This window comes from Grus americana, chromosome 2 (assembly GCF_028858705.1).
Source record: "Grus americana isolate bGruAme1 chromosome 2, bGruAme1.mat, whole genome shotgun sequence".
Lineage (NCBI taxonomy): Eukaryota > Metazoa > Chordata > Aves > Gruiformes > Gruidae > Grus > Grus americana.
The window spans coordinates 104459176-104485567 of NC_072853.1; the positions used below are offsets into that span (position 1 = coordinate 104459176).

General features: G+C 35.3%; 1 protein-coding gene across 16 annotated transcripts in view; it reads left to right on the forward strand.

Moving 5' to 3' along the window:
* Positions 1–23702, forward strand: part of BRD9 (bromodomain containing 9) — a 26550-nt gene extending 2848 nt beyond the window's left edge. Inside the window, exons 3-18 of one of the 16 annotated variants that reach the window (XM_054818149.1) lie at positions 18–150; positions 1525–1585; positions 2416–2560; positions 5646–5756; positions 6539–6714; positions 8819–8947; positions 9796–9928; positions 12287–12362; positions 14126–14221; positions 14803–14935; positions 15703–15814; positions 17441–17479; positions 17930–18001; positions 19251–19353; positions 21009–21176; positions 22740–23702. In XM_054818149.1, the coding sequence (XP_054674124.1) occupies positions 18–150; positions 1525–1585; positions 2416–2560; positions 5646–5756; positions 6539–6714; positions 8819–8947; positions 9796–9928; positions 12287–12362; positions 14126–14221; positions 14803–14935; positions 15703–15814; positions 17441–17479; positions 17930–18001; positions 19251–19353; positions 21009–21176; positions 22740–22840 (1788 nt within the window). In that variant the 3' untranslated portion in view covers positions 22841–23702. Of the gene's footprint in view, positions 1–17; positions 151–1524; positions 1586–2415; positions 2561–5645; positions 5757–6538; positions 6715–8818; positions 8948–9795; positions 9929–12286; positions 12363–14125; positions 14222–14802; positions 14936–15702; positions 15815–17440; positions 17480–17929; positions 18002–19248; positions 19354–21008; positions 21177–22739 lie in introns of all 16 variants that reach the window. The other 15 variants (XM_054818151.1, XM_054818150.1, XM_054818152.1 and 12 more) reach the window with 15 other exon arrangements.
* Positions 23703–26392: the final 2690 nt, after the last annotated feature.

The following is a 26392-nucleotide window of genomic DNA, read 5'->3' on the forward strand; positions in this document are numbered from 1 at the left end:
TCTTCCTACTGTGGTAGGAAGAGAAAAAGAGGAAAAGGGAAAAGGAACAGTGTGACACTGAAGGAGAAACTGATGACTTTGATCCTGGGAAAAAAGTGGAGGTTGAACCTCCTCCAGATCGTCCTGTCAGAGCATGCAGAACTCAGCCAGGTGAGCAGTGTGAAAAATTAAATCATCTTGGGTGTTCTTAAAAGTACACACAACAAAGCTTTTGTCAAAGGTACCAAAATGTAAAATTTCCATGAGGATTTGGTGAAATCTAGAGACTATTTTTTCCAACATTCAGAACTTTCTGCTGTCTGAAAATTCTATATTCCTCTTGGTGCTTCTGGCTTTTAATAGGTTCGTATTCATGTGACTGACCTTGCCAAGGACATCTGTCTTGGCTGCTGTTACTTGGCAGAATAAAGCTAGTATTAAAGTATTATAGTGTGTAGTGTTCCACTAATTCTGTCTCCTTAGCATTTCCTCAGCATTTACAGAACAATGGTCAGAATGCCTGAAACTAAGTTTTGCTCGATCCAAGGGAAAAAATCTTGTGAAGACTGTTTAGCTGTTGTTACGGTCTTTTTTTTATAACCTATGTGGAGTTTTAATTTTAGTATCTCTACTTTTATCAATTTATTGAGGAATTTTCGAATTATGACTGCACATTAAATTGAGGAATGCTGTCCATCAGCTGTCAAGGTGACCTAATAGGGGTAACTGAAATTTTCTGGTCAAAGGTTTATGTCTCTGGGTAGTCTGAAGCCTTGAAAAACTGACAGGCTAAATACCTGATCTCAGTATTGACAAGGCTTCTGTTTTCATCTGCTTGGAAAATGTTGTTTGAAAGCATATAAATTACCTTACCTGTTCTGGTTGAGGGGGAAATGTCTCTCCATTACCATGATGAAGAGTTGGAGTTTTAATTCTAGACTTCAGCATGCTGCTGCTTTAGTTTTTCAAACTTCACATAAAAGCCAGATTCTCTGAAGTATGTGCATGGAACAGGCAATTAATATGTAGTGTTTAATCTGCACGGAAAGTGAAACCCTAATCAGTACCTTCCTAGCCAGGAAATCTGCATCTATTTGTCACTCTTTGAAAAGATTCAGAGAAGCTAATTGCATGGGTGCTATGGTAAAGAAAACATTAAAATTGCATGGATAACATATTGTAAGAATATGGATTTCCCAGCAGTAATATTTGAGCAACCAAGTTTCACTTTTCTTTTCCTGTAAAAATACGTAACACCTTACTTTCACCTTATTAATACATTTTCTTAGCATTACTCTGATTTGATGTCTACTAGAGTTTAATGTGATTAAAATTCAGTAAGTAGTAAAGGAGCAGAAATAGTAACTGTATGCTTAGAAATCTGATGTGCTTCTGTTTTGAAATCCATGTCTCATTGACCTTCAGATCAGTACAGGCTGTACTAGTAGTTAAGATTTTGCTCTCTAGTATTTATATTTTTAAATGAATAAATATACCTATATTCTGTTTCATTGCACTTATCTGTGTTTCTGTCTCAAACTGCAGCTGAAAATGAAAGCACGCCGATCCAGCAATTACTGGAACACTTCCTTCGCCAGCTTCAAAGGTATTAAGCATATTGTATCTACAGCTGTGTTGACGGTGTCTAATGTACATTTATGTAATGTGTTACTTCAGAACTTCTTATCCTCGTTTTCTGTTTGAAAATAGTGCCTAAGACTGACTGTAGTGTGTTTGGTAACCTGTGCAACCATGTCAGACTTGGTAGTTTTTAAAGATTAATTGAGGAAAATTATTGCCAACTATGCAATTCTAGCTTTTGGTGGGCAAGTGTTTTGGGCAGAAGATACATTGTCATTATAAATTTATAAAATAATGCCTTAGTTTAGGAATTCAAAAGCAGTTATGAATTTTAATGGTTTAAAAGATTGAACTGTTCTCATGAAATTTTGTTTTATTCTCTGTCCTCTGTCGGATACCAAAGCAAGTTTATACTTGCTTACTTGATAATCGTCTTAATTTGGAGAGGCTTTTTATTTTGTTGTTTTCCATAAGATGTTAACCCTGTACCTCATGTTTTTTTAATAACCTCCCCCCCAAAAATATTTCATTTTCTTTTTTTATTACATAGCAATAAGTTGAATTTGGAACTAACTTGAAAATAGTAAACACTGTAGTTATTTTTAGAGGACCTCATGACCAAGAAATAATTCAAGAACTAGCTGAATCTCTTTCAAAAAGTCTACATATGTGTACTCAAAATTCTCTCCTGTATCAGGAAATTTTTCAAATATGCTTCTGTTTTATGTGAGTGCTTTTCTGAGAGTGTTTTTTCTTTTTAAGTAGTACTATTATTTTTATACCATTAATGTGGTATAAAAACAACGATCATTTTGTTTGTTGATATAAATCTAAATGTATTGTTTTTATTTTTAGGAAAGATCCTCATGGGTTTTTTGCTTTTCCAGTCACGGATGCCATTGCTCCTGGATACTCCATGATAATAAAGCACCCCATGGATTTTGGTACAATGAAGGAAAAAATTGCAGCAAATGAATACAAATCAGTCACTGAATTCAAGGTGAATTGATAGAGATTTAGTTATTTCAGAAGTCTTTCATGAGAAACTGAAAATTCTTTTGAACTGTAGGAGCCTTTCTTACATTAATTATTTTAATGTGCATTTTTTCAAAACTTAGCAGTTTTGTATGTTCTGTGTGTTAGAATGGGTTTCTTTGTTTTTCACCATGGAAGCTCTATATTTGTCAGATTCTTCTACAGTCTACTACAAATTAGTGTGGAAACCAAGAACATACTCTGAAGTTCTGTGGAATTCATGCGGCTAGACACAAAAAGGCGTAAGACTACCACAAAAAGTTAAATGGTTGAAGAACCTGGAACTCTTTGAACACTTTTTTTTTTTTTTTTTTTTTTTATCTAGACCTGGTTAGATTGATTAAAAGGCAATTTTGACATGTCTGCAAGAAAACTCTGGATACACAGTAGCATTTTGTATAAGATTCAATAACAACTATATGTTTTTTATCTTTAATTATCCTGTTTTCCATATAACTTCATTTGGAATGCTCTTTTGGCAGAAAATTACTTGACAGGTTTATTGGTAACTTGCCTTTGCTATTTTGTGTATTGCTATTGCTGTAATACTTTATTGGATGCATTGTGGTTTTGCGGACAGTTCAGTAAGAAATCTTTTCATGGTATTGCCAGCTCCTAGAAGGAAAGGAGTTTTCTTTAACTGATTCATGAAGTTCTATTAGCTGCCTTCAGTATTACTCTTTTCTAGAGTGGTGTTGATATAACAATAGACTTGACAGAGAGTATTGGCTTGCTTCTCAGGGTTAATTTCTTCTTTTGAAAGGTCCAGCAATGTGAGCTAAGAATGGCTTATATTTCCTATAGGTGATTTGACAAAGATTATTCTGTTACGTATGTTTTATTTTTCAAAAAAAAAAGGTAGAGATTTATGGGAAATAATAAAGAAGGATTCATAATAGCATTGCTGTCAGCAATGCCTTCAGGTCTCTAAATTCTGTTTGCTTGCTGGATTGTCTTATTCAGCAACTTAGAAAGTTTGAATTGGAGCTCTGTGGCTCTATTTAGTTGCAGGCAAGTTTGAAATACTGAAACTGGTGGGATAGCAACCTGAAAAAATGAAAATCACCGTATTGTTTAGACTGAGATTCTTTTTTTTCCCTGAAGGACTTTGTTTCTGCTCATACTATGAGGAGCAATAAATGGTTGTTAGGAGTCTGTCCATCTTACAGTGACAAAGAGGCTGGACTCCCTTTCTAGATATATGAGCGTACCTAATTCTGCTTATGCCTTTGTAATTTGGTGTAATACAGAAAGGATATTTATAGGTTTTTGACCTCTAAAACAAGGCCTGCTCAAAGGGCCTTTCATTTCTCATATACCTGTTATAACTAGCTGAGGCTAGTCACAAGCCAATAAATAATCTGTCTAAGAGTAGAATCTGCAAGAACCATTTGCTGCATTTAGAAATGGGGAAATTGCTGCAGATAACTCATGAGTTTTGCTGCTGAAAAAAAGCATCTACTTCAAAGTTGGGCAAACAAAAGACTTCCCTGTCCTTTTCTGCAGCACTTCAAAGGGCATCACCAGGTAGGTAGCTCACATGGACTTCTTCATGTGCTTCTTGGCTCGTAGTTTCCTCCTCTATGTCACCTTTTCAATTTCTGTTTTTATGATGATCTTGTTAAGCAAAGGCAGATGGCTTAAATGCCATAGAAAGTCCCAGACTACCAATTGTAACTGTTCACCTACTTGCTTACTACAGGCTTGATGACAACTACTAAATGATTAGGAGAGCACTGTTCTGACATCCCTGTATGGAAACAGGAAATAAAACAATTTTTTGTTTTTCGCAGAATCTGATCAGGACTTCAGTAGGGCAAAGTTGTTATTTGTAAACATCGGGTGCCAGAGAAAGTCTTTAGAAAGACTTCTATGTCCAACCGCAATAGTAGCCTTTGAAAATATTTGTCTCAGCGAATCTATTCACTAGTCTGTAAACTTCATGGGTTGACTTTTCAGAAAACATACCATTCTTTTTATGTACGCTTTTGCACATAATCAAGTCATCATCAAATATAGTGAGCTTATACACAAAAAACATTTGCATTTGTGTCTACAGAATACATGAAACCTAATTACTTGAACAATCATTGTTTAAATATTGAAAAATTATTAAGAAAGAAAATATATTCTTAAATCAGATGCCAGTTTAATTTGTTAGGATCCAATTTATGAAGTACCTGCAAAGACTACTGCATGATTCTTGGTTATTGATTTGCCAACTTCAGAAATTTTCAGAGGCGTATAATAATGTCGTTTTAATTCAGTGTTTCATAGAGCTTCTAGTAATGCTTTCTGTGCTTTACTCTACAGATCAGTAGCATGTGACTAGAGAGAAGGTACTCTAGGAAAAGCTTTTGCAATTTGCAACAAAGATTTTTGGTTCTGTTTACAGTGGAGCGTGTTGCACCTTTGTTTTGGGAACTTGCATTAGTAAAAATTACTTGAAATTATGTATGACAGATAACTGTTCTGTTCTTTTTGCGTACAGTGAGCCTCTAGAAGGCTGTTTCTTATGTTATGAAATTTTCTTTTCTTTTTTTGTTTTTGTGCAAGTAACCAAAGAAGTGGTCAAATTACTACAATTAAAATTCTATGTAAGACACTTTGTATATTTCTGATGTCATTGTATTTCTCAAGTCTATTCTGATTTAGAAGGAAGGAAAACTACCAAAAAGTACTTACCTTGGTGCCTCAGTCCTTCTATTAATTTTTTCTGTTTGGTCTGTTTGCGTAGGGAGGAAATGTTACATTTGGCATTTAGGGAAAAGTTGGAAGTTTTTTTCTTTCTTTTTTTTTTCCTTCTTTTTCTTCTTTTTTTTTTAATAACCAAAAAGCCAATTCCAAACAAAACTGAGCATCTTGAAGAAGCAAAAAGGGCTCAAACCTTTGCAATTCTGTGTTACCTGTTGGCTTGCATTTACTCCATGAGCCTGCTGCTAAAATATTACTGTGTTCTTCACAGAGCTGCCATGATGAAATGGGATCTTCCAGTCATTTAACAAAGGAGTTTGAAATTTTAACAGTTCTTTTTGTTTTGTATTTTACAGGCAGATTTTAAACTGATGTGTGATAATGCAATGACTTACAACAGACCAGATACAGTTTACTACAAGCTAGCCAAGAAGATACTACACACAGGCTTTAAGATGATGAGCAAAGTAAGAGACCTATTTAAAAAAAAAAAAAAAAAAAGCAGAAACTCTTTGGGTTTGGTTTTTTTGGTCATACTTACATTTATCATTGTTACTAATTATGTTTCTTTTTACTTCATCCATCTGTGATTAATTATAGTACTGCCTGTTAGCACTGCTCTATTTAAGGGCTTGATAACATTCTTGTTATACCACATCCTTATTTCTCAACCTTATCTGCACCACTGAAGTCTGTAGGAGCTTCTTCCACTGGCCTCAGTGGAAGCAATTACGATCCACATATATAAAACCCAAGTGTAAAATATTGCTTCTGGCTGAAGCTTTGAAAACAAGTTCTCATTTAAGTTTTATTTCTGCATAAACAGGAAAGCTTTTATTTTTTGAAGGTGATGGGTGTAGGGGAGGTTTTGGGGGTTTCACAGATGTGTGCGTGCAAACACATTTTTTACTCACAGTTGTTGATTTGTAAAATGAAGTTATTTTGGTGAGCTGCTCTGTGTGTGTGTGTGTGGGCACGCATGTGTTGCAGTTATGGTAAGTTTTGTGTAAAATAGACAGTTGTCTTTGCATATGCAGGTTTTTTTTGTTTGTTTGTTTCTCTCTTGATAGTTGGGCTGCAGAAATTCTGATGCCATGCTACCATGACCAAATCATGTTGCATCGCCATTGGAAACGAGGCATTAAGAACAAAATAAGGCCATGGCCATCCCCATCCCATCCCATTATCATAGCATCTTGGCTATGAGGGAAAGGTTAAGTCCCTGCCGCTCTGTCCTTTCTGATTCTAGGAACGGCTGTTAGCTTTGAAGCGCAGCATGTCGTTTATGCAGGACATGGATTTTTCTCAGCAGGCAGCTCTTTTGGGTGATGAAGACACAGCAGTTGAGGAACCTGTTCCTGAAGTTGTTCCTGTACAAGCAGAGACTACCAAGAAATCCAAAAAGCAAAATAAAGAAGTTATTAGGTAAAGGTTTTAATGGTCATGCTTACCGGTTTGTTGCAGCTTTTTTAATATCAGACAGCAGCAAAAAATTGAGGAAAAAAACTCCTTTCAGCCTGTCTTCTTGTCCTTAGGATAAATAGGCAATTTTATTGTACTGTATTTATTTGTTTATTTATAGAACTAGTTTGAAACAAACAATTGAAAGAATGACTGCATATTCTTTTAAACACTTAAGAGTTAATGCATATAGAGATATTTATATCCTTCTTTATATCTATATTGAATAATGAGTAATTTCTTCTCATGATGGTTTGAAATGTTCTTTCATTTTTAACATAGCCACAAAGACTTTTTGCATTTTGTTATTTTTTTTCCCCCTAAAATGATTGACTATCAAAATCTAACAGAATCTTTCTGGGAAGCCAAAGTGGCCCTAGATCAGTAAATTATTTTATTAAACTTTAGTCTTACCTGGCAGGATAGAGGTACAAGAGTTTATTTCTGGAGCAGGTGATAACATCTTCCCAATGAAATCTTATTAAGCTTCTGTGTAAAATACATGGCTAGTGTAATAGCTATCTTCCAGCTAATAGGATCCCCTGTGTCACAAAGTTGTGTTTTTATAGCTAAAATCTAATTTTAGTCAAATTAAAGGGTTATATTTTCTATTTTTATGAGGAGATTTTAGCAGAAACTGTGATTTACAAGCAAATTATGTTGTTCATAGACATCATTTCTTGCATAGACATTCTAGGATAGATGTTGAAATTAAATTGTAGAGCATTATGTCAACTGGAATTTTATGAAAATAAAATTGTAACAGAGCATTACTAGTCATATCTTAAATAATCTGTTCATGTAGATATGTTATGCAGGCTTCTTTCTTAAACATCTAAAGTAACAAAAGTGAAATGTAGCTTGTATTTCAAGCTCATGCTCTCTCATTTTTGTTAGAAGTGAACTTTAGAGTTCCAATCGGCCACGTGTTTTTTGTTAACACTTCAAGATTTTTGTCATCCTGCTTAATGTCTGATGGAAGAAGTAGTATTTTAATGTAGTTGTTTTGTGGAAATAGGAGACTGCAACATGTATCTTCAAAACTAATTTTAAATAATTTTTTTGGCTGGAACTATTCTAATGTCAGCATACAGAAACATTATCTGTTGCTATGTCATGGAGAACTATCAAAGTGTAACTTGTTCCTTTTCTAATGGATTGTGTATAGGAATTAACTGAAAGTACCTTCCTGTAAACAAGACTTAATTGGGGGGGAGGTGGTTTGTTTTTTGTTTGGTTGTGGGTTTTTTTTTTTTTAAAGATAAGATGATTTGATTTATATGGTGCCCAGAATAATAGATTTTCTCTTTTGATTAATTCTTACATAAAGTCCATTACAGGAGTAATTTTGTACTTTGCCACTTTTTGTGTGCTTATCTTCAAATACAAATAGCTTACAGAGAAAGAAGTTGACACTGCCAAGCAATATAGTACTGCTCTATGTTTAATATCCACCGTAACATACGTTTCAGATAGTTAAAAATAACTGACCTTTAATTTCATCCTGATAGCAGTTTTCTTGCAATCAGTTACGTTATAAATTTACTTTCCTGGTTTTTTTCAATGTTTATATAAATTTAGTAGTTGGAATTAATTTGGTTTTTCTAATTAACTTGACCTTTTAAACCCTTGTATTTTGGCATCAGTAGGATAGACATTATTCTTTTTGATGTACAATCAGAGATTTGGGGGGAGAATCGAACCTAATAGCAGATATTTTTGCCTTCATGTTTCACAGTTAAAAACAGAGAAAGAGTTGAAGTCAATGTTTGCAAAGTGTGAAAGCAATTTAGACCTCTATGTTGTAATTTTAAAAGTGACTTGATCACTTGGATGTCCAAATATCTAAGTAGTTTTTGAAAATTTTGTCCAGGATGATGCAACTTTCTGAACATTCTCTCAAAATTCTTGTCCATTAAGTATTCTGTAGAGTGTGATAGAAAGTGCCAGTTGTTGAGGAGTTTCCTGCTGTGTACACCCTTTCTTAAAGTTTCAATGAATCAAAAATCATATACCACATTTGTCTCATAATAGTATGATCCTGTGATCTTTTTATTGTCTTTAATAGCAAAACTTTCTTGTGTATCGGATCTGAATCTCTATACAGAGAGAAATTCTTAGCTAAGCAAATGGAAGAAGATACCCCAGGAGAGAGAAATGGATTTGGTGTGAGGAGATGCTCTACCCAGTACCTAAGGTGTTTGGCCCTAGTGTCTAATGTCCATATAATGCCCTGAAAGATTTTGATGTACAAAATTTATTTTAAATACATAATATAACGAAGACTGCCATACCCTATGATACCTTCACACTTCCCCTTATAATACTACCTTTCTCCAATTTTATATAATAACTAAGATATCTCTTGTTCCATCTTAGGTATGCTTATTTGTTATGTTTTTATTGTTTTGGTGCTTTAATGAAAAGAGATCTACTGAAAGATAAATGTTAAATTCTGTAATGTCAATGAGAAGTAATGGTGTGATTGATACTGATTAGGAATACTATTTGCCAGTATTAACAAACATAGGAATTAAAGGACTCCCTGTTAGACTGGGAGCAGTGTCCTACTTCTAAAAGCAACTAAATGACATAATTCTCATAAATGCAGCCTGTTTTGGTTTTTTGTTTCTGAGGTTAGAGTTACACAGTGTCCATTCCCTCATCATGTAATTTCTTTTCTGCATCTCTCTTTTTGGAATTTGTGAAAATTGCATATATGTGCATGAGGGAGACTAAGGACACATACAGCATTCACCTTGTATTAGTGCAGTTTTACTCCCAATCTCTGTTTTGTAATACTTCCTTTTATTTTCATCCAGGTACAGAAACAATTCCATTTTTGAAGTTCAGTAGTTTAGTAGTTCTCAGCTTCTGCTGCAAAACTTCTATTTCATAATATGATTATAATTCCACTTAAATGCTGAAGTAGACTGACACTGGGAGAAGAGTGGGACTGATTGTTCTATTTAACAAACCCAGAATTCAGCCCTTTGTTTGGTTTTAGCTTTTAATTTCTACAGCTACTCCTCTTCTCTTTCTTAGTTGCATATTTGAACCTGAGGGAAATGCATGCAGCCTGACAGATAGCACTGCTGAAGAACATGTCCTGGCACTAGTGGAACACGCAGCAGATGAAGCTCGGGATAGGATCAATCGATATCTACCCAACAGCAAGGTCTAGTGCACAACTAAGTTCACAGTTTGATTTTGTGTCTGACTATTTAATGCTTTATTTCGTCTTAGGAAACAGGCTTTAGTATTACATTCTTTGAAACTAACATCTGGAGTGTATGCTCTGTGTGGAATACCAATATGACTATTGTCTATCATTTAGTTCCCACAAAGCCTATTGTAGGGTGTCCTAAATGGATCTCAAGTTGTATTGTCTGTTGAACATCTTTAGAAAATAATTTGTAGAAAACAGTGAAATGTTGCTCAGTCTTGAATCTGGCTTCCTTAAGTGCAGCCCTTAGCACTGAAAGTGTTTAAAATAGCATCACACTCTTCTTATTGTTGCAACCTCGGAAAAAACAAACTTTAGCATAGATTGAAGGGTTATTAGGATTTCACCCCCTCCCACCTAAGGATTTCAGGAATTTTTAAGTGTTAAATTGCTGTTTTCAATGAGAAGTCAAGAACCTCTTGTAGTTTTGTACCTACAAGTAGTAGCTGTCAGCTATAGCACATTCTTGTTTGAGTACAAAATACAGACATCTTCAGTGACTAGGAGAAGATAGCAGTAGTTTGTACATGTGGAAGTTTTGGACAGCCCTAACCACAGGTTTGATCATCTTGAATGTGATTCGAGTACTGTTCCGTGTGTTTGGATTTTGTGCTGTTCCTAGAGTTAGAAGGAAAAGCTCAGTGATACCATTAGTGCAGTTTTCTTAGCATAAACTCTTTCTGGGCTGTGTTTTTCTTAACTGTGTGATAATGGTGGATTACTTCATGCTAGGGTTGGAGTGAATGCTACAGTCATTTGCTACAAGCCTGTGTTGAGATATGTTTACTCTATTTCTGATGCATCCTGTGGAGTCTTATTACCACCATTATACTTTGTCCTCATTTCGCATTGTCACATACTCTAGTGACCACTGCAATCAAAAAAAGAATCAGGATGTTGCTACATTCTGCATTTTCCACCTATTTTTTAACAACCGTTGTAGAAGAAACATTTGCTTTGAAGCGTTAGTGGTAGCCATTTTGTCTTCAAACTTAAATGTCTATTTCTTGGACAATGGCCCGTGTTATGCAGTTACCTTAGGCTCAACTGGATTAGGAAGTAAAGCCTCAAAGAACAGTGGGAGAAGGTTTAGCTTCTTCAATATATTTCTGTTTCTTTGGATAATTGGAAGACTTGCTAGGATTGAAGGCTATTTGAAACCTGCAAAATATGAGTGGCTTTTTAAAAACCTTTTAAAGCAATACCAATCTTATGCTAACTGCTAGCTTTACCAAAAAGGCCTTTCATGCTGATGCAGTCAGTTTTGCAGCGTTCAAGAAAGACATGTTCTAGGTGTACAGCTGTTAATTATCTAGGCTGTTAATCAGCTAGACAACCCACTGCAGATTCCACTGAATCTAGGTAACACTAACACGTTCTTAGAGTTCAGCTATTGTTAACTTTTGCTGTCACTTGAAGACATTGTTCCTGTTCATTCTCTTTCCAGCATTTGTCACCTTTGTTTTTATTATATGCTAACATTAGCTTTGGTCTTACATATGGAGAGAGTTTTAAACTTTTTGAGTGGGGGCGGGGGGGAAGTAGGGAAGAGATTTACTGTTCAATTTACTTGGAAGTATTTACTAATATTTTTTTAGGGAGAGCATAGTTTTAATTTTCTGTCTTTACTGAGAAGTTACAGTCTTTTTTTTGCATGATACGTGTGTAGTCAGTTTCTGACATTGATTTAGTTTGTTGCATTAGTTCTATCTCTATCTTTACAGACCCCAGTGTGTTCTATAGTCTTTTACATCTCTGGCTGTCTTTTTAGCATTGTGTTTGTGTGCTCTAATAGGTCTGTCACAGCACTTCTTCCTCTTTAAGAATTTGATAGTGTGTTCATAAAAGTATTTCTAATTAGAGAAAGTTGTGGGTCAGATATGAAAACAAGCAGTTCAGTCTAGATTTGAAAATAAACAGTGAGGTAGATTGTGGATAGGAGTTACAGTTCTGCTTCTAAAAACAAACTGTGTTCTAGGCTTGGCAGTCAGAAAGCCTGGCTCCATACTAATTATAATGGAATTGGTTTTGTCTTGGATGCAAACTTTAGATCTGATTTAGGAAGATGAATAAGGAGTTGTATATATGACATACAAACTTTTACTCCCAAGTCTTCTGTTCTGAAGCATTTGCTAGATGGTGATAAATTGTGACACAAAATTCTCTGTATTAAAAAGGGAATACCAGAATGCAGGATCTCAATACAGCTAAAAATGCTTTTTATAGTTTTCTGTGTAAGCAAGCAACTCCTTCTTTGAGTTTGGACTGTTTTGAATGATTGCTTCTATATCTTCATGGTTCTATTTACAGATTGGTTATCTGAAAAAAAATGGAGATGGAACTTTATTATTTAGTGTAGTAAATTCATCTGATCCAGAAGCAGAAGGTAAATGCCATAATCTTTCAAGCAAACATTTGTAATGTTGAATGTTTTAGCAGATTTGGAAGTCTTAACTGTATATACAGGTCCTGCGTAGCATAGACGAGGTTGGTTTTTTAAATTAAATAATATTCCCCAAACCATTTTCCCCAATAGCTGTATTTAGTATCTCCAATATAAGATGTTTCTCTTTGTGTTTCAAATTTTCAGTCTTCAGATGCTCTGTTTTACTGATGCTAACAGTAAGAAGGAAAAATAATATCTATTTATAAGCATTTATACATGGCTACAACTTTATAGAGAACTTGGAAAACAGGCTTTTGCTCCAAGTACCCTGTTGTGTTAAAATGTAATAGACAAAAAGTGAATGAAAGTGCTGTAATCCTATGTGAATATGCAACGCAGAGATGCAAATTCACAATCTTTTACCTTTTTTTTAATTTCCTAATTTAAATTATTAGCTAAATTTCAGTTTTAAGTTAATTAGGCTTTGTTTAATTGTTTTTCTTTAGTTCCTTGATGTTTTCTGTGGGTTTTTATTTGTGTTACTATTATACGTTATTTATATTGTCTTGTGCTTTCTGCTTGTTTCAGTTTCGAGCTCAAAATGCAGAAGTTTGTAATGAATGAAATGTCATAGTCTTTATGCTGCTGTATGTCATGTTGATTTAGCACTTCTTCTCTGCAAGTTTTGAGATTGGAATTCATTCACAGCTTACCTGTTCATGCATTCATCAGTGCAACAATCCTTTTGACTAGTAACATTTCTGTTGACTTTTTGATTGGGAGATACAAGCCTGTAACTCTATGACTGTCTAAATTCCTTTGTAGTAATTTTTTCTGAAATTAAATTGAGCATTTTGGCTGCCATCATGCCCTTACCTATTTCTGATAAAAATTAAATAATAAAATTAATGCGATTTAATACCTCTGAAGTCATGCCACTGAAAATTTAGATAGTGATGGTAATGGGAGCAGAGCAAGTTTTCGCTGTGTACTATAAAGTATTATACTGCTTCCTGATGTTTCTGTGCCCCAGAATCTTTTTTGATTGTTTGTATAGTTACTACTAGTTACACTGAATTTACAGTTAATAGTATAGTCTGAATATTTGGTATAGTTTGTTGGGGTTTTTTAATCCTAGTAAGGTTCTAGGGATAAACATGCTTTCTGTTGTTCAGTAGTTGAGCATAATTACCATTAGATTCCATAACAGCCAGAGAGATTTGAAATAACTGGAAGTGTCCTAGATGCTGTTGGGATTTTTTTAAGTTTAAAAGCATATTCCAAATTATTTGAGCCATTTTAATTAACCAGTTGTCAGAACTTTAGAAGAAAGACTATTGCTATAGCCATAATGGTAATTTTCTTAACAAGATACTTTATGCGGTGTGTGGATTTCTGTAGACAAACTACCACTTAGTCAACATAAGAAATTGCCTTTGTCAATAATATCTGGATCTTGAATGTTTGTGAATCAGCTAGTAAAGAATTTCAGATGCTGCTATATACTTTAAAAGTGAAATAACTAAGCCATAGGTCTTGTGAATAAGAGATGGAAGCATATGTACAGTATGTGTTTGAAATTTAAATGGAGAACCTGAATTATACTACCTATCCTTAATAAAGTTGTACATTTTAAAAAACATTTAGCCTTTATGGTAACTGCAACTTTTTAAAATAGCAAAATTTAAATATTCACCATAAATAAATTTTGAACATGAAATGCTTTCCAAAAATTAATATCTTATTTTAAATCAAATTATTAGAGGAGGAGACTCACCCAGTGGATCTGAGTTCACTGTCAAGCAAATTGTTACCTGGCTTCACTACACTGGGCTTTAAAGATGAACGAAGAAATAAAGGTAAATGCCAAAGAACGTGTTTTAACTTTGTGTTTTGTATTAGCGTTGTAGCCACGCTAGAAGCTTTCCAGTAATGGTACTCCATTTTCTCTCGAGGAAATGCTTTTTCCTGAGCAACTGCACTTAGAGTTGAGGAGAAAAAAACCCTTTTGGTCATTTGCATTTTTTATCATATGACAAGGATTTCACAAACTGTGGATTTTTTTTTTCTAGTATTGACATTTTTAATAGTTTCTAATCTGCTCTCCAGAAACTGATTGGCAAGCAGTGAAGTAGACACACGCAAAAGACGAAATATAAAAGGGGGTGGGGAGATGAATCTTTTTTTGTGGGAGTGAAGTGGTTAACTTACTTCTTTATTTTCCAGTAGTATAAGTGTGTTTATTTATATGGTTAAAATAGTTGTGCTGATTCTAGAGTCTAGAAGTGTCCTTGAGATATTGTTCTTGATTTCAATTGAAAGAAAAAACACACTGCACTTTCAGTATCTGTTTCAGAAAACAAAATTTATTTTTTTTTCCCCCAAGTGATCTTTTACACTTGCGTTAATCGTTTGTCATCTCTTCCTTCTACCTGTCTAGTAACCTTTCTTACAAGTGCTAGTACAGTACCTTCCATGCAAAACAACTCTATATTTCATGATTTGAAATCAGATGAAATGGAACTCCTGTACTCAGCATACGGTGATGAAACTGGGATACAGTGTGCCTTAAGGTAAGTGCCTCCTTATTAGGAGGCCTAACTTCTCATAGCAATTTTATGAAAAGCAATTTGGACTAAATGTCAATTAGGAGCCTTCAAATCCTGATACGTTTTTCTAAAACTTATTTTAAAAATAACTCACTATAAAACTTGAAGCTAGCTTTCATCCTGGTTGGTGGTGGGGGGGTTGTTTTGGGTTTGGTTTTGGTGGGGTTTTTTCCATTTGCACATTTAAGTTACCTTATTTTACTGCAAGGCTGTTACAGATCTTGTGATTAGGGTCTTTGACTACAGGATATTACAGCTTGCTAAAGATTTAGCATTTTGCTTTAAACCCAGCAGTAAGTAGGCTTAGATATGCAAGTAATAGGTTTCAGTGACTTTAAAACAGCGATATTTTTCAAGGATTTTCAAAACAGTTAAAGCTACTTGAAAAGGAAAATGACACTTTTCATTAAATTTTTCCTTGGAAGGAAAGAATTAATCACAAGCGCCTTTTTTCTTTTTTTAACCCACTACCAATGATAGTTCAAGTAAAAATTTGCTGGTAGCTGTGAAAAACAAGTTTGCACATACCTTTACTTCCATTTAAAAGAAAAAAAAATATAAAACCCTGTCTTGAAGGCCTTAATTGCTTTTCTGAAGAAGCATAAAAGAGTAAAAGAACAAAGAAAATGTAGGTGTAATGCACCATAGTTGGGGAAAACCATATTATAACTTGAAATATTTTTTTTAAAAGTAAACATTTTCTGTAATGCTTATATCTCCATTCCTACTAGCTTACAAGAATTTGTGAAGGATGCTGGAAATTATAGCAAGAAAATAGTAGATGATCTTCTGGACCAGATCACTAGTGGAGATCATTCCAAAACTATTTATCAGCTAAAGCAGGTGTGTCCTTGATGCACAGAAATGTCACAAGCTCATCAAACAAGAATGGACCTGATTGCTTCTTAATATTGTATGAGATGTTTTGTTTTCCACTGTCAGTTTAAGCAGTGCAGGCTTATCTGTTCATGCAACCATGCAGCGAACCAAATTAGAAACTGAATTAATCAGCAGAGAAGTAATCTTTTTATTTTCTCCAGCTAGATCAGTTCTCCAATGTGGTTCAATATGTGTCTGCAGAAAGGAAGAGGCAGGGGGGTGCAACATAGCAGGGGGGATAAGGGACCAACGAACTGAATGGTGTTTGGGCAGCCCTGTCACTCAATCTCATGACTTATGTATCTGCTTCTGAGTTACATTGCAATGCTTTTGTTAAGGATTTTTTTTTTCTTAATTTAAATGCAAAATACATTCCTTGTGGAAGGATTAATTATTTGGAACATTGAAATAATGTTGGAGAATAGATTAATATTGCTGTACAGGTATCTATTACCCAACAGTGTTAACTTTTTAATTCATGTAGTATGTCTGAAGGAAAAACTTTTAACTTATTTCCAAAAGCACTTTAGCTAGGAGATTCATACTAAGACTGGAGAAGAGATTTTTCTCAGAAGTGTATATAATTCTAGTGGGAATGTTTGCATTCCCAAGACAAAATAGACTACCAGAAATTGCAAAATCTTGTTCCATGTTATCTTCACTCTGAAAGCCACTCTTAGTTTGAAATAATTGTCTGCTGTTTAAAATGATAACATTCTGAATGATTCAAGAGTAAGGAAGGGGGGCGGGGCATGGATGGATGGAAGGTTTATGGATTTCCTGATATGGTGGAACTGAGATTACGCTAAATCTCTGCAGACTTAGAAGTAGAATAGAATGGGTGATGTTTGGGGAAAAGGAGACAATAGAATGAAAAATACAGAGGATCCTTCAGAATTTTCTGGCTATTGTATATGAAATAGGAAGAAATGTAAAGGATAAATTAAAAAAAATTTGAAAGTTCACAAAGTTAAAAATTAATATTTAGAATATTCTTCTACATCTAGAAATATGTATATACCACATGTTGAACTTAGCTTTAAAATAAAACATGTGCCTTTTCCTTTTTGCCACCTTGTTCTATGAATATTGTTCCAAATGAGAATTTCTGAATACCTTTTAAATGATCAATGGCTATTGACACTTAGAAATGCTGTTCAGTTGTGACTTATGTGGATATGTACAGATTTTGTGCAATTAAATGTGTTTCAGTGATGATATGCTATGGTGTTTTATGCTTGAGTATTTTGTGCTGCTACATCTGAGTAAGAATTAATATCTCTGAAAGTGCAACCTTTAATTATTTGGAATCAGAAGTTACTGAAGTAATGACTAAGATAGTGCACTTGAATATAAAGTTCATGGGTAGAAGAAATTGTGTAAGGGGACTCAAAGTTAGTTAAAATGTATAATACTGAAACACTTCAAAATTGTAACTGTTACATTGTAATTGCATTACAGATATGTGAAAAAGTTAGCTGTCTCTAGCCTCGTTTTGTGTGTGAAGTTTGAATATACTTGAAATTGTACAACAGAGAAGTCTTTCTCTTATGTTGAATAAAAGTAATTGTTAGTATTCTTTCTTTCCAGAGGCGAAACATCCCAGTAAAACCACTGGATGAAGTTAAAGTAAGTTACACTGATACTCAGCAAAACCTACTCAGTTTAAGGTTTTTTAAGTGTCTTGGCATTTAAAGCAGAGAAAGTGATGTTCTCTGGGCTTCCAACATTCAGATTCCTAATTTTATTTAACGTGCATCTGTTCTGTATAATAATAGAAAAAAGATTGATAAGTGGAGTATATAATAAAGAAGAGACTGTTAGGTTAGGCCTTGAAGAAGCTGTCCTGGTTAGTTCTAAATGGTTTACGTGAATGTATATAGTCACCCATTAGAGAAGAGCTAGTCTTTATTTTTTTGTAAAGCTTCTATGCAGACATTACAAAATATGATAGTATTCTGTGGTGGCCGAGAATCTGATCATGGTAAACCAATAAATTACACAAACTAAGAGTATTCTTAGGAAACATTAGTATAAGCTATGAAATGCTAAGATCCAAAATATGATTTGGTTCTTTAGGTTCTGCCGGTTCTCATTAAAGAAGAACACAAGTTGCGTAATACCTGTCCGGATTCTTCCAAACAGATTATGGTAAAATGGTTGGGGGGCGGAGGGGAAGGAGTACTGAGACATTAATTTTGTTTCAGTACAAGGATTTGCATGCTGTGAGGTAGAAGATTAAAATCACAGTACGTAAAAATAAGCTTTCAGTACTTAAAATGGATTCTCTGACATTCAAGTCTATTTTAGTTAGTGGCTTTGTTTGTCCTGTTGTTCTGTATTCTCTAGTTTAATTCAGCATGCATAACTAAATCTCAGGGGCAGAAAGGCCACTTTGGAATCTGAAAGATACTTGATCTGCTGATGAATATTTGAGGTTCAACCTAAAATGTAAAAGTGGAAAAAACCAGTAGTATTTCTCAGTTTTACTACATCCATTGAAAATGTCTCTTAGAAACTAGGGGTAAATAATGCATACCTTATGCTTTTACAACTACTGGTCACATCTTTCTTTAAGTGGTGACAACAGAAAATATGCACTATAAATATTCCTTATGTTTTGTGGAAAGGTTTGTATTTCTCTAGAAGATGACTGGTTAAGTTAATTCATGAAAGTGCTAAGTTTCATTTTCATATTTCTAAAAGATAATACCTAGTCGTGTATTTACCTGCATGTCTTATTCCTCCCGCTGGAATAGGCAACCTCAGAGAATTCTGTATTTTGAAGCTTAACAACTTTTACTTTGATCTCTTACTTTTTGCCATTACATAGCAATATTGCAACAGGTATGGAAAAAATGAAATTGTTGTAGCACAGGCTGTATTTCATTGTCCAAATGTATAGAAAAAATACTTGAGAGATCAGGTCCAGTTGATGCTATGTGTAGGGAGGCCCACCTTATTGGTTTTATTAGTCACACTAAAAATTTCAATAAATCCAGTGTTGCAGAAGGTGAGGGAAAAGGGGATCCTGGGAGTGGTTCATGATGGGGGATATTGATAATGCTTCCCCCCTGCCCCCCACCAGGGTTCTGCCATGGGACAGGGATGAGCAGAGCATGTAATTAAGTTTCAGAGGATTCGGTAATGTTGGTTTCAACAGTCCTGGATGATGAGATGCAAGATATTTAGACTACCCTGCAGATCCCTTGCCATTCATATGACTGGTCTGTCCTGGAACCATGTTTGAGCTGCCTGTGAGTTGCAGGTTAGCCAAGATGGTTATGGATGCTCCAGTCTTTAGTGTTGTGGTGCACCCTTTGAGAGTATGGATTCATGTGTTTACCTTAAACATTAAAAAGTTATTATGACAGTCTTTCTGTTTCTTGTATTTCAATAGGTTGGAGAATCTGCTGGAGACAGCAACACTTCTGACTTGGACTTTCTCTCTATGAAACCATATTCAGATGTATCTCTTGATATTTCTATGTTAAGTTCATTAGGTAAGTAAGTAAATATACAAGCCATCAATTATGGCTTAGTTGTACCATTTAGGCAAAATAACAGCTGGATTTGCAAAGAATAAAAGTGTTCAAAAAGTAGTAATAAGTCTACATTTGACATAGGTAAAAGTCTAGGGCTGGTTCAAGATAAATGAAACCTTGGTCCGTTTTTTCCTTTGAGACATCCATGTGCTAGCCAAGCTACCTTTTCCTGTACCGCTGAAGAAACCAAAGTATTTGTGCCTCAGAATTTTGATAGCTTTGCCTGGGTTTTATGTGTTCATAGTAATGTAAATTTTAAGAATCAGCGTGGAGCTTTGGCTCAGCAATGTTATTGCTTCATATGCTGTCTTTTGAAATAACTTTGGAAGTAGGCAAGTATGTGAAGCTCAATCATATCACTACTTGGAATGTCCCAAAACAAAAATCAGAAGAAAATTCAGGTGTTGGAAAGACTTTAGCTTCAAGTAAGGCAGTTGTATGAAAGCATTAGGATGTTGTTTCAAATACACATCTTTGATAGGTATCCTTCTTTAAATACTAGAAGTAATGTTCCCATTTCTGCAGGCTGCTGAGCTGGTCAAATGTCTTCAAAAATGTCATCACAAAAAAAACCCCTGCTTATGGTTTAAGATACTGTTAATTCAGAATGTGAAAGATGCCAAAATATCTATTATAAAACATAACGAAGGTAATTGAAAGCTTAAAGAAAAAAAAAATTTCTACACATTTCTCCCATAGGTGCAGTATTTTTGAAAACCACTTATAAGCTCTGATTATGCTGTCACACACTGATTTTATTACAGTTCAATAAAAAATTAATAAATATCTGTTTTATAGATAATATTTAGACATACCAATCTTACTATGAACTTCTTGCTCCACTGAAAGCTGCTTATATTTTTCTTCTTTGATCTTTCTGTAAATACTAATATACTTCTAGATTACTTAGCTTCCAAGGAGAGTTTATGGCATTATTTCTCACCATAATTCTTGCAAAGTTAGCAAGGTCTCCATTGAAGACAGCCCAAAGCGAAGTGAAAGAGTATGTTTTCCTGTTTAAAGTTGAGGGAAATTTTGTTAAGTCTTCAGGTGAAAGAACAGTGTATGTTGGCACATACTTCCAGTTCTTTCCAATTTCATAATTTTATTTGGCTTACTATAAAATCAGTGTAGCTGGAGAAGATAGAGGTTGTTAAAACCTTCTGATGGGGATTTCTTCACCTCCATAAATTACATGTTCTATTTTAACTGTATTTTAAGTTATATTTGAGTAATTTTGCTCCTGAATTTCTCTCCTTTGCTGCAAACTAATTGTATTATTTCATGTCTGGAGTTTAACAGATGAGGAAGACAAATTGAGCTCCTATGGTTGTTCAGTCAGTTCAGTTTCAGCCATTTCCCATGGCACTCTCCTTCATCCTCCAATATCACAAAATGCATTTCAATATGTATTTCTTGAAACTGAAAACAGATCTGCAGCTGTTGCCTTTTAGAAGTGGAAAGGAAAATGTAAGATTGAGGTTGTTAGTGTAATAGACAACACTTGTGCTAATTTAGTTTAGATTTTTTTTTTTTTAATAGTGACTTGGTAATTCATGAGTCAATCTGCATGTGCTAATTATGTGTTTTGGTTGGTAACTGGTGGTCCCTAGGGAAAGTGAAGAAGGAACTTGACCATGACGATAACCATTTGCATCTGGATGAAACAACTAAGCTGCTGCAGGACCTTCATGAAGCTCAGGCTGACAGAGTGGGATCCCGGCCATCATCCAATTTGAGTTCTCTCTCCAATACCTCTGAAAGAGACCAGCATCATCTTGGTAAAGTTACTTGTGTCACAGAATTTGCAGCATTTCTGCTCTAGTTGAAACTGGTTAAAACTTACATTTTAATTTACATAAATGTTTGCATGAAATTACTCTGATAAAACAGTGTGCTGACTACAGGATATGCATGGCAAAGGCAACTAAGAAGACATACTTTTGACCTGTGGAATTAAGGACACTAACTGTAGTGACTTATTTTTTTCATTAGGCGTGATTGAAGTAATTGTGAAGTAAATTGATACTGACTGGCAAATCACTGTATGTACTTGCATTTTATGCTCTTAGAAATTCCAAGGAGTATATGTTTATTTTACTTTGGCATAGTTGTATGCAGCAAGTTACAGGTGGGATTCTACAATAGCCTTCCATTGTCATAGAATCATAGAATGGTTTGGGTTGGAAGGGACCTCAGAGATCATCTACTTCCAACCACCCTGCTGTGGACAGGGACACCCTCCACTAGACCACGTTTCCCAAAGCCTCATCCAACCTGGCCTTAAAACTTCCAGGGATGGGGCCTCCACGACCTCCCTGGGCAACCTGTTCCAGTGCCTCACCACTCTTAACAGTAAAGAATTTCTTTCTAACATCTAATCTAAATCGACCCTCCTTCAGCTTAAACCCATTACCCCTTGTCCTGTCTCTACCCTCCCTCATAAACAGTCCCTGACCATCTTTCCTGTAGGCCCCCTTCAGAAACTGGAAAGCCGCAATTAGATCTCCCTGGAGCCGCCTTTTCTCCAGGCTGAACAACCCCAACTCTCTCAGCCTGTCCTCATAGGAGAGGTGCTCCAGCCCTCTGATCAGCTTCGTGGCCCTCCTCTGGACTCTCTCCAACAGCTCCATGTCTCTCCTGTACTGGGGCCCCCAGAGCTGGATGCAGTACTCCAGGTGGGGTCTCACAAGAGCGGAGTAGAGGGGCAGGATCACCTCCCTCGACCTGCTGCTCACGTCTCTTTCGATGCAGCCCAGGACACAGTTGACTTTCTGGGCTGCAAGCACACACTGTGAGCTCATGTTGAGCTTCTTATCAATCAATACCCCCAACTCCTTCTCCTCAGGGCTGCTTTCAATCCATTCCTTGCCCAGCCTATAGCTGTGCTTGGGATTGCGCCAACCCACGTGCAGGACCTTGCACTTGGCCTTGTTGAACTTCATGCAGTTCACACAGGCCCACCTCTCCAGCCTGTCAAGGTCTCTCTGTAAACTGTAAAATTCAGTGATAAGAGAAGATGATAGCGTAACATACCACTTAAGAATTTGGTGCCATTTCTGAGAAGGTAGGAGATGGCTGGATGATACTCAATTACACTTTGTATAATTTTTCAACTCAGAGTAATAGAATAATGACTGCTTTTTCAAAAAGGATCTAAATTACTGAAGAATCTTAAAATTTCCTTTTCAAAATCTCCTGTTTAAATATAATTTAAATGTCTGTCTTGCTTTAAAAGTCTGAAAGGAACATGTGAAATAACCATGCTGTTTATATACATAAATATCTCTCCATTATTTTTTCTGTACTTTTAAAGGTTTTGACTTTTTTCCTATATTCTACAGGAAGCCCCTCTCATCTGAGTGTTGGAGAACAGCAAGACTTGGTTCATGATCCCTATGAATTTCTTCAGTCTCCAGAAACCTCAAATGCCACTACTAACTAATCTGATGTGTACTATATATATTTTGTATTTTAATTGTATTATGTTTTTATAAAGTTTTTGTCCATGGCAGAAACCTCAATTTTGTCCTGTCTTCTATGAGGATTCCTGTATAATATTATAATATATGCTGGATTAAACCAAACAAAACCCCCTACTTAGTGCATCATGTTGTTAGTAATGTACCAAAACCTGCTTTTGATTTGTTTGTTGAGAGAGGTTGTTGTCTGCTGGTGTGTGAATCTTGACTGAAAAACAACAAATAATGTCTTAGAAAAATTTGTATTTTGTAGAAACTAAAAAGTTATAATTTTTCCAGTATCATGGCAGCAGTCATTAAATGTTTTTAGTAGAATTATCTACCACTTCTGTTCAGGTCTTAACTTGAACATCTTCAAGGAGAAATATTTTATTTCAGCAGTGACAGAACTGCATGAATTGTGATCATTATTGTGTTTCCCATCTCCTAACCCTAATAAACTGTAGTTGTTTCTGTTTCCCCATATTTTTAATTTTTTTTTAATTGCTCTAGCGAATACTTGATTTGAGAGCAACAGTACTTGGTAGTTACATTAAAATGCTCACTACGAGAATTCTACCCTGGATCTAAAAAAGATGGATGCTTTTGTGATCCCTCGTGTCTTTAAACACAAAGAAGATAGAAGTATTATATTTTTATTTGATATGTATATTTACTTGGATGGAAAAAATACTGGATATGGTGTGCTTTTCAGTAATTTAAAAATAAAACTTTTATAATTCGGTACTGATGTAACTAGGGGATTTTGTACCATTGATATGTGCAAGCTGGACAAATGTTATAAATTTACAATATTTTGTAAATATTAATAAAAATACAAAACCATTTTTGATGTTTGCAACTATTGTTCTTGCCAGGAGAAAATTTGCATCCTTATCTTCACTAAGTCTGAAATACTAGGAGGTTTTGGTGTGAATTTTTGTGCTGCTTCAAGAGATAAATTTCATCATGCGACATGGAGCTGTAAACAAAATTAACTGTGAATTTCTAGGAACCAGCAAGGAAGTCTGTCAGATAACTGATACCGAAGTCTTAATAAAGTCTAAATAGGAAGATCTGTTCACTCAAACTAGGTATTTGTGGTCTAGACTGTTTCCTCTCCCTCCCCCTCTCAGATGCCTTTGCCAGTCCCTCTGTCACCCCACTTCTTAGGGATATGTGTTTTCTGTTTGAACATAAAATTACATGTAATAGCTGAATATCTATGGTACTGGTGGTTGCCTTTTCCACCCTGTACGGTAGTTGCCTGCTCTTTCTCTTGCCACAAGTAATTTGTGGGACTTCTACCTGAACTTGATCATGAAAATTCTGAGTTTCAAACATTCTTCTTTGCTTCCCTGCTAGGCAGCCAGTTTTGCAAAACAATTAAGGGAGGCCCAACATTAGGCCCACCTAAAAGCTGGAAATAAAAGAGAGAGTATCAGGAAAAGGGGTTCTTGAAATCAGCATTGCCTGGCAGACAGTTTGATAGCAGAGCCTCTATAATTATGAGCTGTCTCAATTGCAAAGGATCTGACCCCTATGCTTCTCTCAGAACGAAAATCCACAGCATACCCCTTAGAATGCTAGCACGCCATTCTTGTGTCTTGTCTTAATGCTGAACAGAAACATGGACTTTGATAAGATACTTTGATAAATCAGGTGTCTTACCTATGTCAGCCTTCCTTGATATAAGTCTTGGTTTTGCAATCCATACTGAGGTGAAAAGTTTGGGTCGTATGGAAGTTTGCTGGTTAATAGTGCTGTTTACCTGTTAGAGCTTTAAACGTTGGAGTATATTTTTAATCATTAGTCTACAAGCTCTGATTTTTTTTTTTTTCTTCCACAGACTGCATATGTTATGTCAATCAAGAAATGTTGGGATGGCACAGCTAGAGTGGGCAGGAGGAGAACTTGCAGAGATCCTAAGCAGAGCCAGGATACTCATCACACAAATTACTGAGGGATGATGATTACTTTTGAGTATATAATAAACGTATTCCACAGCGCAAATGTGTAACTGTGTGGGAAAGGATTTTTTTTGACTTGGACCAGAGATTTGCTATAAAACAACTTCTGGGATGCTTTTAGAGAGTCAGATAAAATGTAAATACTACTGTATCATAGATTTTGTGTAGTAATGGAGGTTCAGGTTTAACGTTTATTTAGGTTACTGTTCAGACACCACACCCATCCCAAAGAAATGCCACACCTTCACTGTTGTGTTACTAGAAGTAACCTGTGCCAACCTTGAAGGATTGGTTTGATTCTAGGCTTGGTTTATTAAAAAATGTTACAGCAAGTCATGAATTAAGTGGGATATGAAATCAACAAATAGCATCTTTTGAAACCAAGAGAACTATGTTTTACAAGCAAATTATTTTGATCACATCTTCATGGTTCTATTTGGTATTTTAAAATTCATTCTTAATTTGCAAGAACCCCTGGGGAAAATATTTTAAGTAAATAAACCTAACTATTTATTCTGATACACATAAAATCACTGTGACATGTGTAAACATACTCTGCCTCTTCAGCCTCTGGATAGCTGAATATATCTAATCAAGGGTTACAGTTTTGTTACTGTTTTCATACAAAATCAGAGCTTCAACTTTTTATTAGAAACTGCTTGTGCTCTGCTGTGTTGTTCTTCTAACTCTCTATGTTATGAAAATTAACTGTAGTATCTTTCTGATAATTTGCAATGTTTTTATTTTCAGATCCAAAACTGTATCACAAAAAATACTAAAAGATACCCCCTTTGTTGGGGTTTTGGTTGGGTTTTTTTTTGCTCTTTAGCTACCATAAATACACCTTAGCAATAAATGTGATGTACAAAGATGTATTATATACAAGTGCATCTCTCCTGTAGTACTTGCTACTCCATCTCATATTGCCTAGTCCAAAGATGTAACTGTGGCAGCTTTTCCTTTTGAGACAGCAATAACAAACTTTCAGTAAAAGTTAAATTCCAAAGAAAATAATGTTGTACACACAAAGGAATCACAGATATTCAAGCTTGGCAAAATCCTTAATGAAGTGAGTACAAATGGGGGCTGTGAGGGCAGGAAGGTCTTCTCTGAGGAGAAAGCCACCAGACAGGTTCATCTTGTCTCTTTAGCAGTGAAACTGCCATTTTACAAGGACTTATTTTCACTTGTACTCCAATTTTTACTTACACATTCCTAGTGAAGATACAAGACCTGGTGAGGTCAAAAAATCTTACAAACTTTTCTCCCACCAGGCAAAGGACTTGCATAGATGTTTGTGTGCTGTTTTTCTTTCTCTTCATATATACACTTACTTGAGAAACCGTGGAGTACCTAAATCCCAGCACTTCACAGATCAGGGGATCAGATCCACATGTGTCAAGCACCCTGGAAGACTGAAATACAGAGAATATATTGAGAGTTAGGTGTTCATAACAACTCGCCTTGCATCACAAAGCAATTCATTTCTATATGGAAGCAATGAAGTGGGGAGAGGGGGGCAGGTTTTAAATATAATTGCAATTATTATTAACAACAATGAAGTTG